The sequence below is a fragment of the Megalobrama amblycephala genome, linkage group LG3 (assembly GCF_018812025.1).
Source record: "Megalobrama amblycephala isolate DHTTF-2021 linkage group LG3, ASM1881202v1, whole genome shotgun sequence".
Lineage (NCBI taxonomy): Eukaryota > Metazoa > Chordata > Actinopteri > Cypriniformes > Xenocyprididae > Megalobrama > Megalobrama amblycephala.
Genome location: NC_063046.1, coordinates 55,856,521 through 55,870,927, shown reverse-complemented (window position 1 = coordinate 55,870,927; position 14,407 = coordinate 55,856,521). Strand labels below are relative to the sequence as shown.

At 37.2% G+C, this 14,407-nt stretch overlaps 1 protein-coding gene and 1 long non-coding RNA gene across 4 annotated transcripts; one reads left to right on the top strand and one right to left on the bottom strand.

Annotated features, from left to right (window-relative positions):
* Nucleotides 1-359: 359 nt before the first annotated feature.
* On the bottom strand, nt 360-4,249 carry LOC125265737. The gene is made up of 3 exons (XR_007184345.1): nt 3,895-4,249; nt 2,469-2,573; nt 360-801 (listed from the first exon to the last, which is right to left on the bottom strand). It is a non-coding gene; the product is annotated as an uncharacterized LOC125265737 (long non-coding RNA).
* A 597-nt stretch (nt 4,250-4,846) lies between these two features.
* LOC125265736 lies at nt 4,847-8,642 on the top strand. Of its 3 annotated transcripts, none has more exons than XM_048186125.1 (4): nt 4,847-5,937; nt 6,660-6,818; nt 6,930-7,025; nt 7,243-8,642. In XM_048186125.1, the coding sequence occupies exons 1-4, from the start codon at nt 5,857-5,859 to the stop codon at nt 7,540-7,542; spliced, it is 636 nt and encodes a 211-aa protein (XP_048042082.1). In that variant the 5' UTR covers nt 4,847-5,856; the 3' UTR covers nt 7,543-8,642. The 3 variants fall into 3 exon arrangements, with proteins under 3 accessions (XP_048042082.1, XP_048042083.1, XP_048042081.1); XM_048186126.1 differs by having other exon boundaries at nt 4,848-5,159; XM_048186124.1 differs by lacking the exon at nt 4,847-5,937 and having other exon boundaries at nt 6,201-6,818.
* Nucleotides 8,643-14,407: the final 5,765 nt, after the last annotated feature.

Sequence of the window (14,407 nt, the reverse complement as noted above, 5' to 3'; positions counted from 1 at the left end):
TAATTTTCATTTTTGGGTGAACTATCCCTTTAAAGGATTAGTTCACTTTCAATGAAAATTACCCCAAGCTTTACTCACCCTCAAGCCATCCTAGGTGTATATGACTTTCTGATGAATACAATCGGAGATATATTAAAGTATTAGACTTGTAAAGTAGTAAAGAAGATTTTTAGCTGAAAATGTGGTCCTTGGTGATTTGTATAATATAAAAGTATAATATAAAAATCAATGGCTACAGTTTGAGAGTCAAAAAAAACATACAGGCAAAACAAAATGAATACCTGTGGCTCCGGATGATTCATTGAGGTCTTATGAAGCAAAAAGATTGGTCTGTTTCGCTTTATAAGACCTCAATGTAACGTCAGCATCAGTCACAGGTATTAACTTTGTTTTGCCTGTAATATGTTTTAATGACTCTCAAAGTGACGGTAGCCATTGACTTGCATTATACGAATCACCAAGGACCACGCTAAAAATCTTTACTGTTCAACTGAAGAAAAAAAATGTCACCTACATCATGGATGGCTTGAGGGTGAGTAAATTAACAGCAAATTCTCATTTTCCAGTGAACTATACTTTAAAACATTGATACACAAACAGTTAAACAATCTCACGACCTTTCTTAATGTATAAGTAAAGAAGAAAAAAAAAAATAAAATAGAAGAAATGGGGAAAAAATAAACATACAAAAAATAATTTCATATAATGAACCATGAACACATCAAGAACCAATCGGGACAGGTCGGAAAACCATGGTATTACAAACCACTTCATATGTGCCGTTTAATTCCAATGAGGCATCTGCAGAAAAAAAAAAAAAGAAGAAAGCTGTTATTCTTGTAATTGTCCCAGTAAATCAAGAATCTGACGGTTGTGAGGCTTGTCTATATGAGCCTCTACTATTGCTGTGTGTAGTCATCCCTGATGTTGGTGGAGATGTTAGCCTCATTCAGACTGTCAGTCCAAATCCGATTTTTGTGCATATCCGATTGGAATGTGAACCACAAAACAAAATTACACGAAATGACATGTAATTTTTACTAATCTGCTTTGAGCTACATTCACATGTGGTTTGAAATCATATTCACATGTCATTTCTGGAAATCAATTTCAGTTTGACCGATCTGATCAGATTTTGCGTGATTTATGTCACTTTCTCATGCCATGATCAGATTCCAATCGGATACACCAATAATTGTATTTAGACTGACAGTGTGAACATAGCCTTTGACACATCAGACAGGCTGTGTACTTTGTCTTTCAATTTCCCCTTCTCAATCTATGTTAAAGCACACCAAAGCAATCTAGTGCTATTGGTCTGATCACTCGGCTTTGGCTGATATTTTGTTGACACTTATTTACGTCACACAAATGAACACCAACTTTAAACAACTGCTGCAAATTAAAGGATTAGTTCACTTTCAAGTAAAATTTTCCTGATAATTTACTCACCCCCACATCATCCAAGATGTTCATGTCCTTCTATCTTCAGTCGAAAAGAAATTAAGGTTTTTGATGAAAACATTCCAGGATTTTTCTCCTTATAGTGGACTTCAATGGACTCCAAACGGTTGAAGGTCATAATTACAGTTTCAGTGCAGCTTCAAAGAGCTTTAAACGATACCAGACGAGGAATAAGAGTCTTATCTAGCGAAACAATTGTCATTTTCGAAAAAAAAAAAAAAAAATTAATACAACTGTATATGCTTTATAAACACAAATGATCATCTTGTACGTGCTTCTGCTTTCCTTATTCTTTAAAAAGCTTACGCTGTATGTCCTACACCTTCCCTATTCTACTTACGGAACGAACGCGGCGCCAATTCCGTTTTTTTCTGTAAGTTGAATAGGGAAGGCGTAGGACATACAGTCTGTCTGGAACCACTGAAGTCCACTATAAGGAGAATAATCCTGGAATGTTTTCATCAAAAACCTTAATTTCTTTTCCACTGAAGAAAGAAAGACATGGACATCTTGGATGACATGGGGGTGAGTAAATTATCAGGAAAATTTGATTTTAAAGTGAACTAATCCTTTAAAATTACCAGAATAAAAAAAAATCACTCATGTATGTATAATTGTGATAAAAGTCTGTTCTCCTATACACATTTTTCACTGTTGTATCCAAGTAAAAAATCTGTAAATTTCTCCTTATGCTTTTCTCATGTACAATTTGAACTAAATAAGAAGTGTCTTCAAAATAATAATATAATGCTTTTCGTATAATGTTAATATATATAATAAATAAGACAAGCCCAGTCCACAGAAACTAATCTCTAAATGTAGAGATAATACTGTTCAGTATTATATAAATAAATGTGCTGCAACTGGGCTTGGCATACACTAACATGTGACAATATAAACTCAACTGTCCCTTTTTTCTTTATGAAGTCAGCTACTATTGCTTATTGTAATGGTATGGTGATGAAACACAACCCGCCACTAGGCTGCTTCTATCTGAAATTTACCTCAGTTAAGGCCTCTTTGGCTTTGGCACGTTCCTTCTGGCCATCGCCACAGTCAAAGGCAAGAATCCGCTGCACTGGTAGAGGACTGGTTATTCCTTACAGCTCCTGTTGAGAAAAAAAAAAAAAAAAAGTGCAGTAAACATCTCCAACCTCCAGACTAATAAGCTCCTGAATCCTGATTGAAATCTCATCTGTAATGTAGATCAGTTAAAGGATAAACAGGTATATAAAGAATTTAAATAATAATTTAAATTTAGCAGAATCATTTAATATGCTGATTTGGTGCTCATGCAAAATTTCTAATTATTATCAATATTGAAAATGGTTGTGCTGCTTAACATTTTTGTGGAAATGGTGATACTTTTTTCAGGATTCTTTGATGATTAGAAAATGTTAATTAATTGAATTAAGTTTAATTACAAAATTTACTAAATAGAATTTTTTTTTGTTATAAATGTCGTCATTTAGGGTTGACTGTCACTTTTGATCGATTTAAAGTATCCTTGATGAAGTATTAATTTCTCTTTTTTAATCTTACCACAAATGTTTGAATGATATAATTGTTTCCACAAAAAATATAAAGCAACACAACGGTTTTGAATACTGATAATAATCATAAATGTTTCTTGAGCATCAAATCATCATATCAGAATGATTTCTGAAGGATCATGTGACACTGAAGACTGGAGTAATGATGCTGAAAATTCAGCTTTGATCACAGGAATAAATTATATTTTACTATAGAATGCAGGTTAATAATATTTCACAATATTAATGTTTTTACTGTATGTTTGATTAAATAAATGCAGCCTTGGTGAGGAGAAGAGACTATATCATTAGTTAGCATTAGTTGACATGAACTAAGAATGAACCACTTCTACATCATTTATTATAATAAATGATGTATTATAATTATAATCATTGTTAATGTTAATTTCAACATTTACAAATACATTAAATTCTAATGTTGTATTTGTTAACATTAGTTAATGCACTGTGAAGTAACATGAACAATGGACAACTGTATTTTATTAGCTAACGTTAACAAAGATTAACAAATAACTATGTAATGTTAATGGTTAGTTCATGTTATAAACTAAGAAATGAACCCTTGTTGTAAAGTACGGGTCTGCGGTAGGCCTTAGCTAGCTTAAGTTAACACTAGCTTATTACTAGCATTACCACGCAGTTAATACTTTAACAGTGAAAATTAAAGCAGTTAAAATTCGTCAGTTAACTTATATAATTATAATCCTCTGGATCGTGTTAGCGTGCCCTCTGCTAACATAAGAGTTAACTAACATTACGATTCAATACCGATCTAATAAGCAATAAAAACTCCAAACCTTAAGTTTAAACTTTAAGCCAACGAGTACACAATATAATTAATAAGAAATTAATTCATTAATAGAACAGTATGACTTACTTTGGTGATGTTTTTGAAGTAGGATACCGACCGAGCACCGTCTGCGTCTGCCTCCTCTTCTAAACTCCAGAAAAAAATTCGCGCGCTCGTTTCCGCGGATACGGGCCGAATCTGCGTTGCGACTGTTGTTCCCGCCCACGGAAACCGGGACCGGGCTGGATCCGTTTTAGAGCAGTGAAACGGAGGTGACTGTAACGCGGATTTGCCGGTTTGAAAACGGATCCGGCACGGAGTCACCTGCTGTCTGGGGTAGATAAACTCAATATAATATGCCACTAGAAACAACTCTAAATCGCCAGAAACGGTCCTGCCATTTTAAATCAAGTTCAACTAACGTTACAGGAGATCGATTGCTGTAATTAGAGTAAGCTATCATTAGTTTTGTCCTGCTAATTATTATTTTATACCCATAAAAATAATAAGTAACTGCCAGATAACGATCACCTGCTTTTTCCCGACATGGTTAACATTAGGTGTGTTATCTTAACTAATAACATTTATTAATTAGCTTATAACGCCCACATTTAATGTTACAGAAAAAAGTTCAGTGATCCATCAGATCCTGTAGGTCAGTTAGTACAGTTTACTGCTGAACAACTCATTTTGTTGGTGTTAAATAACAAAGAAATCGAAAATTAACAGTTAGTTAATACATCTTCAATCTCCCCTCGAAGCTCCGACAGTCCTCAGACAAGCTGTCAATCAACTTCGAATCACAACGACACGCCCCGTTTTTATAGCATCAAATTGCTAGCTAAAATCTAAATCATCACAAAAACGAACAATTGAATATATATCAGCGTGATAACAACTACCTTAAATGACCAGAACCATCTTTCAGAAAGTTTTATTTGAAGCAGAATTTATTTTTAAGTTTTCACTGAAGTCTCATTCGACTGCATTGAGAGGGCGGGGTTTATGACCTGTACTGCATCCAGCCTCCAGGGGGCGATCAAAGAGCCCGCGGCTTCACTTTTCAGGACGTATGAGACACACCCGTTCTAGAACAGTCTGCTTTGTGCTCTCGCTGTACTTTGACGTCATACGCCGTTCAAGTCTGCGCAGCGCTGTATGCATATTATGTATATTCAATCTATCCGTCGTATCTGTGTCCTTGTCGACGTCACACGAAACCCACGTCGTAATCGACCTCTTTCCAAAGTCTGGAAAAAGCAGTTTACATTAACAACTTCGAGATAAAATTCGACTATCCGACTATCACGTGGGTTTGTTGTGTGTGACCGAAGCGCCATTTGGAAGGCATCGTAAGTTCACTGACTACGCAATAGATGAGACTAACTGTTACTCGCGAAAAGAAGTCGAATTTGTTCGTCCAGCTTCGTACTTAAACTCGTAAACTCTTTTTTTTTATTTTTTTTTTTTTTTTTTATGGTATGTACATGTGAACAATTAACAAAACTATAAATCTGCTGAAACCTATAAATATTTCACCAATGACTGGGTACAGGATTTATTTACATTTTTACCAAACTGTAATTTTCTGTACGTTTTTCTCTGAAGCATGCTGTTTTCCAAGGTGAACAGACTACAGTGTTATTTGCTGTACTTGCTTAAATATCAGTTTATAAAATGTACTGACATTGACTTAAAGTACTCATTTGATAATATATTTTGTCTGTCTGTATCAATGCACACTATTTTAGTTAGCACTTTTGTAATTAGTTGTCACCAAATGACTACTATGTCTTAAGCAGTAAACCTTAACCCATTTTGGTTTCCATAGTGAATGTAAGACAATAAAGAACATCACATTTATTAAAAGTGGCATAATACATTATTATTTCTGCATCAAATAAAAGGTATAATGAAATCGAAATAATAAAATGTATAAAATAAATATATAAATTGGAACAAGATCATTATCATGTTTGACATTAGTTAAAAATGCTGAAGAATATTACCATTTTAAGTGCAATACATTAATGTCAATCGGACAGACAGATGCCTCCCTGGTTTTCATCAAACACATTATTAAATATTTTTGAAGACAATCGGATCACTTGGTGTTTTAGAACGACACAGGTAAATTATTTATGATAAAAGTTATCATTTGGGGTGAACTTACCCTTTAAGGCACCACATTTAATACACATTTTAACCATCTGTGACTGCCATTTCTAGCTGGATGATGTTTATTTCCACTAACAAGGTCAACTTAACTTGAAATGCTATTCATGCAGAAACACTACTTCTTGTAGCAATATCAGCGTGAATCTAATGTCAAGTATTCACAAGTCAGTCAGGATGTCCTTTAATACAGTCAGTCCTCATGACCACCTCCCGGAACATTTTTGTTTTCTTTCTATGTAAAAGATGGACAATTCTGTTTCCATAATTAACACACTAACAGACTGATAAGTTGAATCCTGCATTTTATATTTTATATTTACAGGTAGGCCTGTAAAAAATATTGTGGTAGGTGGGTCACGAGGACTGGAGTTGAGAAACACTGTCTTAATAGGCGTTTAGACCATAAATAATGTTAAGTATGGAAACAGAATTGTCCATCTCTTACATAGAAAGAAAACAAAAATGTTCCGGGAGGGGGTCATGAGGACTGACTGTATTAAAGGACATCCTGACTGACTTGTGAAAACTTGACATTAGATTCACGCTGATATTGCTACAAGAAGTAGTGTTTCTGCATGAATAGCATTTCAAGTTTAGACAAATGTTTTTTTTTTAATCCGGTTTATGCTTTAAGTTTTGTTACTGTTACTACAATATGTTTTTGTTATAAACAGATTGCTGAGGAATTCTTCAGAATCACGAATAAAGACCTTCTTGATGTCTTCAGGGCAGCTATGGACAGATTTACACCTAAGCTCTTGAAATTATACAGAGCTAAAAAAGCTGCATTTGGAGAGGACATGGAACAGCTCCTAGAAAGACTTGATGAAAGGGCAAGTTTAGTTTCATAACTTAAATGTTGTGGAGGTTTTTTCACATTAGGTTGGCTGATATGAACAGTTTTCTTACTTTGGCTAATTGTTTGTTACCTCTATGTTTTGAAGGTGACCGATGTTGTTAATCACAGAAGGACTACTGCTTTGAAAGGCCTGCCTTTGTTTCTTCGAGAGGACCCAAACAAGCTGTTCAAGAAATGCAAAGTAAGTAGTAAATACTTCAAAAGGCTTACAGTTTTTAGATTTGATTATTTTTGTTCATTAGGTTTGTTTAAAAAAAGTGAATATTTACTTCTAGTTCTAGTCTTATGTTTGTCAGTCTGCAAGTGTCGACTGTTTAATGACTATTGACTTTTACAGTCTATTATGGATAGAATGCAACTACAAAATATGTTCTAGTAGATTATTGTTTGTGTAACAGGACACCGAAGATGGGGCAAAAGGAGTGTCTATTGCCATTCTGTGTGTTTTGGAAGATGACACCCAGGCGACATCACCCGAGGTTGTGAACATTGCTGTTGTGTTGGAGCAGGTCGTCGTTTTGAAAGATCTCCCAGATATTTCTACTGCTCTTGCATACCTTTTTGGCCTTCTGTATGCATTAAACATGTCCTATCCTCAAGCTCTTAAGTACACTTTTGACACCATTCAGAATGTTTTCATGGAGCTGGGATCTGGATGCACCAAACGTGTACTTTCTCTGAAGAACAAACTGTTGTAAAGAAAATCAGAACAGTGTTTTTGGGATCATTTTTGGCGTTCATTTGTTACAAGACCTAAAGTGCGCTTGGATACAAGGTCTGGGGATTCTTTTAGTTGGCATCTCTATTTCTTGTTACAGATGTCAAACTGTTCCAAATGCACCAAATGTGTGCTTTCTCTGAACAAACTGTTGTAAAGAAAATCAGAACAGTGTTTTGGGATCATTTTTGGCGTTCATTTGTTACAAGACCTAAAGTGCAGCTTGGATACAAGGTGATTCTTTTAGTTGGCATCTCTTTTTCTTGTCATCAGATGTCAGACTGTTCTTAAAGTGTACAGTACAGCATACCATACCAGGTTAGTGGTTGCAGTAAGCATGTCTGTTCTTATAAATGGTTGTTTAAAATTGAGGGATAGTTCATCCAAAAATGAAAATTGTCACATTTTGTCACTCTTATTTTGTTACAAACCTGTATAAATGTCTTTGTTCCGAGGAACATGAAGAAAGATGCTTTGGGGAATGTTTGTAACCAAACCGTTCATGAGCCCCATTCACTTTTATAGTAGGAAAAAAGAATACTATAGAAACGAATGGGGCTCGTGATCTGTTTGGTTACAAACATTCCTCAAAATATCTTATGTTCATCAGAACAAATACATTTATACAGGTTTGTAACAACATGGGAGTAAGAAAATGACACGATTTTCATTTTTGGGTGAACTATCCTTTTAAATAAAACTGTAAAAAAGTGTTTTAAATGTTGGTTTAAATGTGGTAATTTGAAAAGGTTTAGATTACGGAACATGTCAAGATATTAAAAACATTTTATTGTTGGATACAAAGAAAAATCCTAAATTGATACCAACAAGTTTTATGCTGTTTTTGTGTACAGTTAAGTGATTTAATGAGAAATTGTATTGCACTGATTTTTGTTGGTGTTAAAAATTGTCTGTATGCTTAGTGTATGCAAAATTTAAGTTCCTACTGAAGATGGAATCTGGACTTTTTCTTTAAAGTGCAGCTGTTGTGTCACAACTTTAAAAAAAAAAGTTAAATAGTGAACCGAGTTTGTGCTTGTGTAGCATCTTATTTCTAATTGAAATAAATGATAAAGTAAATGTTTTATGACCTGTCTTTATTTTGCCAATTGAACATTTCTCATCCACAAAACATAAAAATGCTAATTAACTGAACAACAGCAATTGCGGTGACATAAATATCATTATTAGGAAAATTAAAAAATCAGAATTGCGTAAACAAGCAAGTGTTAGTTGGCTAACATGCATAATAATTTTGCCAATTGAAAATTCTTCATCCACAGAACATAAAAAAGCAAATTAACTGAACAACAGTAGTTGGTGTAAAACAAAAATCTTAATTGGGAAAATATGAAAATCAGAATTGCAAAAACAAGCAAGTGTTAGTTGGCTGAACATTGTATCATTACTATGTGTAATTATTTAAAATACATTGAGACAACGCAAAAGTCTTAATGCATCAGGTTGACTCACTTTTTTACGTTTTCGCAGCAAACGTCATTCAACGCTCTCAATCCTTGGTAAGACCAAATCTTATGATGAAGTTAAGGATTGTAGAAATGTATGTATGATTAATTGGAGGTTGGGGGGGATAATAAATACAACATGGCGCCCAATCGTGTGGGGCTCGAATAATAGGACGTAAAGATTCAGGGATAATAGAGAGAAGTCTTTAAAGCCCACACACCACAGCCAAATATGACGGTTCAGTAGTGAACCCTGCAAAAGTTAGTCAGTTCAGAGGAACTGCAAAAGTTAGTCAATTCAGAGGAACTGCAAAAGTTAGTCAGTTCAGAGGAGCTGCAAAAGTTAGTCTGTTCAGAGGAGCTGCAAAAGTTAGTCGGTTCAGAGGAGCTGCAAATGTTAGTCAGTTCAGAGGAGCTGCAAAAGTTAGTTGGTTCAGAGGAACTGCAAATGTTAGTCAGTTCAGAGGAGCTGCAAAAGTTAGTCGGTTCAGAGGAACTGCAAAAGTTAGTCAGTTCAGACGAGCTGCAAAAGACAGCTCAGAGGAGTTGTGAAGGACAGTTCACTGCGCAGGGAAGAAGTGGATCGCGACCATTTCAGCAGTCAACTGTAAAAGTCAGTTCAGAGGAACTGCAAAGCGCGCGCAGGCTCCAGAAGACCTGTAAAAGCTGAAAGACAAAAAGCTCAGAAGCCTTCAGAGGAGGGCAAGTTTGCTAGTTTCAATAGTAAGGCCTTATTATTTGTCATGTCAGGGTATTCACATTGGTGGGCTAGAACCGCTCATATGAAGCAGTTACATCAAATTATTGTTGGATGATATGACTTAGCCAACTAGTAATTAAGCATTGTCTGAGAGGTTAAGGTGCTATGTTGATTTGTGAATGTCATGGATTATTTGCCATGACTGACTGTATTGGAGTTCACAATGCAATGCTTGCAGCGCTGCTTCGCTCGGGTTGTGTTGTCCGCTGGCATTGGTCTCATAACAATACATGGCATCATAAAGTGTGAGCAGACATTTTTTGATGACCTGACAATAGCACCCACCTCAAAGATGTATGCCGGGCAGTTCAATTTTAGTGCTAACCACCACGGCAACTGATAATAACAAATAAAGAGAGTAGGTGAACCAAAACAGACAATCACAGTAGAAAAACTTAATTATGATTAGGATTAACCAATGATAACAAGTAAAATTTGTAATTGAAGCATAGCAGTATATAGAACTACAGACATAACTGTCTGAAATTAGTAAACTATAGATCTGTGTTACGTCCCCCTGGCGTCTAGAGGATATGGAGACGTAACATGAGAAAAGATTAACTATTAAAATGCTGTTAAAAGAATGGACTCATTTATTAAGGAGGTGCGATGTGTGTAGTGAAGAAACAGGCAGAGAAGAACTAAATTTGTAGTTGCTTTTAGTAAGGGAAAATAATTCAATGTAACAAAATACCCAATGATACAAAAAGCAGTGAACCAAACATACATCCAAAATAAACAAATACCTATTTACAAATTATATACAAAAGTAAAATAAACGATAACAAAGCGAGGGACGAGAGCGGTGCTAAAACAAAGAAATCAATAAAACAAAACAAGTTAACTAAACCCCAACAAATTCTAAACTAATCAAAAGAAAGCAAGGAAAAGAACATCTTCAGTGTAGAACACCGCTATCTACACTAACTAACAAACATAAATACATAAATTGGCACCCGCTCCTAAACTAGTGTGTTTAAACAACTTTACTCTAAGTGCTGCGAGGTGTAAGTCACGTGACATACTAACCTGGTCCCATCACTATGTATCGGAGAAGGACTTGAACAAACTCTGGAAAAACCGAGAGTCGAGTCACGCCATAATCACAGTATCAGTAGTAAAGCATGATGAGCAAAGTTTCAAATGAAGAAAACACACAATAAACAAATCAAACTAAACAAGAGCAAAAATACAACAGCAAACGCAGGAGAGCAAACAAAAACAAAGCAAGCGCTTCTCCCGCGCTCGTGTCACATCCGGGTCTTTATACGCGCCCACTAGCATCTGATTGGTTCTCAGGATGACGCGAGACTCCGATGACTGGCAGCGACGTCATCCAATTACGGGACCTGTAACAAGTGAGAGTGAAGGAGAGAGAGAGAAAACACTACGGGACGTAACACCCCCACCCTTAAAAAAAACAAACATACACATGTTTGATAGAACCAACCTAGACCAGTAGGTACTCTTCCTTAGACCCGAGACAGAGCGTCTGCCACGATGTTATCTGTACCTTTCTTGTACCGGATCTCAAGATTGTAGTTCTGAAAAATAAGGGACCACCTCATCAACCTTTGGTTCTGGTTACACATACGTGAAATAAAGGTTAACGGGTTGTGGTCTGTATAAACAGTCACAGGAAGAACAGAAGAACCAACGTAAACCTCAAAGTGTTGGATTGCTAACAGCAAAGCCCAAAGCCTCCTTCTCTATCGTTGAATAGTTCCGTTGACTTCTATTAAACTTCTTAGAGAAATAACAGACCGGGTGATCGATTCCATCCTTATCCTCTTGTATGAGTACGGCACCAGCGCCTAAATCACTCGCATCCACCTCCAGTTTGAACGCCAAGGAGAAATTTGGAGCAGTCAGAACAGGCTCACTACACAGCAACACTTTAATATTTTCAAATGCTGTTTGACATTCATCTGACCAAACAAAAGGTTCTGAAGGACTGAGTAAAGTAGTTAATGGTGCAGCCACGGAGGAGAAATTACGACAAAAACACCGATAGAAACCGGCCATGCCCAGGAATCTACGTAGCTCACGTCGGGTCTTAGGTACTGGAAAGTCATTTATCGCTGAAATTTTGGCCATCACCGGACGTACTTGACCATACCCCACCTGCTTACCAAGGTAAGTCACTGTAGCCTTACCGATTTCACATTTGGAGAGATTCAAAGTCAATGAAGCCTCCTGCAAACGCTTGAACACAGTCTCTAAAAGAGATACATGCTCACCCCAACTCTGTGAATAAACCACAATATCATCAAGATAAGCGTTACAATTCGGGACATCAGCAAGAACCAAATTAACCAGTCTCTGAAAAGTGGCTGCGGCATTTCGCAGGCCGAATGCCATAACCCTGTACTGAAGAAAACAATCTGGTGTTACAAAAGCTGAAATTTCAGATGCTCTGGGCGTTAATGGAACTTGCCAATATCCCTTGAGCAAATCCAGCTTACTCACAAATTTGGCGGAACCAACGCTGTCAACACAGTCCTCTATCCGTGGCATCGGGAAACAATCAGGGACAGTTACAGCATTGACACGTCGGTAGTCTGTACAAAAGCGTGCGGTACCATCTGACTTTTGTACCAAAAGACATGGCGAACTCCATGCACTAACACTAGGACTGGCTAAACCTTTCTCTAATAGATACTGAGTTTCCTTCTTCATTGCAACTCTTTTAATAAAGTTAACTCTATAAGGATGCTGCTTAATCGGCTGGGCCTCCCCTACATTGATATCATGCTGTAAAACATTGGTTAGTGTAGGAGTGTCCCCCAGTATAGAAGAAAAATTGCTAAGGAGTTTAATGATATCATCCCTCTGATCGGTATTAAGATGTGCCAAGAAACTTGACAGGTTGGCTAGGGTTTCAGAATTAGACAATCTTGCAGATAACAATGGGGTATCTAACTCCAATAAGCCTTCTGCATTGTCTCGGTCGTCAACAAATGAGCTCTCGTCACATGCCACCCCTACTGGTCGGACAGAATCGTCTTCTTTCTCCTTAGGTGACTCCCTGTCATCTCTGGTATGGTAAGCTTTTAACATATTGATATGACATACCCGTTTTTGACGTCTCCTGTCTGGTGTACGCAATACATAATCTGTCTCTCCTCTCTTCTCCAAGATCTCATAAGGCCCTGAAAACCGTGCGGTTAATGCGGACCCCGGAACAGGAAGTAGAACCAGCACCTGATCGCCAACTGCAAAAGATCTGTTGACAGCAGATTTATCATACCACATTTTCATCTTGCCTTGAGCTTTAGCCAATGTCTCACGAGCCAGCATACATGATTTCTGAAGTTGATCACGGAATTTGCTAACATAGTCTAACACGTTTGTTTTCTTAGAGTCCTCAATGCCTAACATCCTCTCTTTTAGGACTTTCAATGGTCCTCTAACAGTATGGCCAAAGACCAGCTCTGATGGGCTGAACTTGAGGGACTCCTGCACTGTTTCACGGATTGAAAATAAAAGCAAGGGAACACCTTTGTCCCACTCAGACCCTGTCTCGAGGCAGTATTTCCTAAGCATAGCTTTTAAAGTCTGATGGAACCTCTCCAAGGACCCCTGACTTTCTGGGTGATAGGCACTGGATACACGATGTGCAATATTGAGTGATTTAAAAACTTGAGCACACAGTTTAGATAGAAAATTAGTCCCCTGATCAGTCTGGACAATTCTCGGTAAACCAAAAGTGGTAAAGAACTTCGTTAAAACTTTAACAACTGCTTGAGATGTGATGTTACGTAGTGGAATTGCTTCTGGGTATCTGGTAGCTGAACACATAATAGTCAATAAAAACTGATTACCAGATTTGGTCTTTGGCAAAGGACCAACACAATCTACAATCACATGTTCAAAAGGTTCGCCTATGACGGGAATTGGAATCAAAGGGGCTGGTGGAATCATCTGGTTTGGCTTCCCAGCATACTGGCAAACATGACAAGTCTTGCAGTACTTTACAACGTCACGTTTCAAACCGTACCAAAAGAAATGCTGTAAAACGCGATTGTATGTTTTCGTCACTCCTAAGTGTCCGGAGAGCAGATGATCGTGCGCCAATGACAGTACCTGTTGACGTAAAATGGAAGGAACCACCACCTGATAAACAACGTTCCACTCATCCTCGACAGCACTATTTTTATGCCACTTCCGCATCAGCAGTCCATCTTTCACTAAAAATGAGACATTGTTAAGTGCAGGTTTCTCAGCCAGTTTAAAACATTTTACAAGTGAAATATCATTCTTCTGAGTTTCGATTAGACTCTCACGAGTTACCGTCAATATTAATGGGTCGCTTACGACAACCTCATTCCCCTGATCACTGACATGAGACTCATCTGCAAGACTTCCCTCAGCCTCTTGATCTGCACATAAGAAAGAGTCAAATAAAGACACACCACCATCTTTCTTTGATTGAGCACGTGTGATGACGCAAGCAGTAAATGCACTTGGATATTTCTGTGCCAAATCATCAGAGCTATGCTCTGTCAGAGTATCAACTACCTCAAGTGAAGGTACCACCTTCCCTCCGGCCAAATCGTTACCCAAAATGAAGGATACCCCTTTCACTGGTAAAGCAGGGCGTACTCCTACCTCCACAA

What these genes read in the sequence shown, in the direction of transcription:
- LOC125265736 (XM_048186124.1), top strand. Translation starts at nt 6,561, where the DNA reads ATGAATAGCATTTCAAGTTTAGACAAATGTTTTTTTTTTAATCCGGTT. An exon ending in TAGAAAGACTTGATGAAAGG is followed by an intron (nt 6,819 to 6,929) that starts GCAAGTTTAGTT and finishes TATGTTTTGAAG; the next exon opens with GTGACCGATGTTGTTAATCA. An exon ending in AGCTGTTCAAGAAATGCAAA is followed by an intron (nt 7,026 to 7,242) that starts GTAAGTAGTAAA and finishes TTTGTGTAACAG; the next exon opens with GACACCGAAGATGGGGCAAA.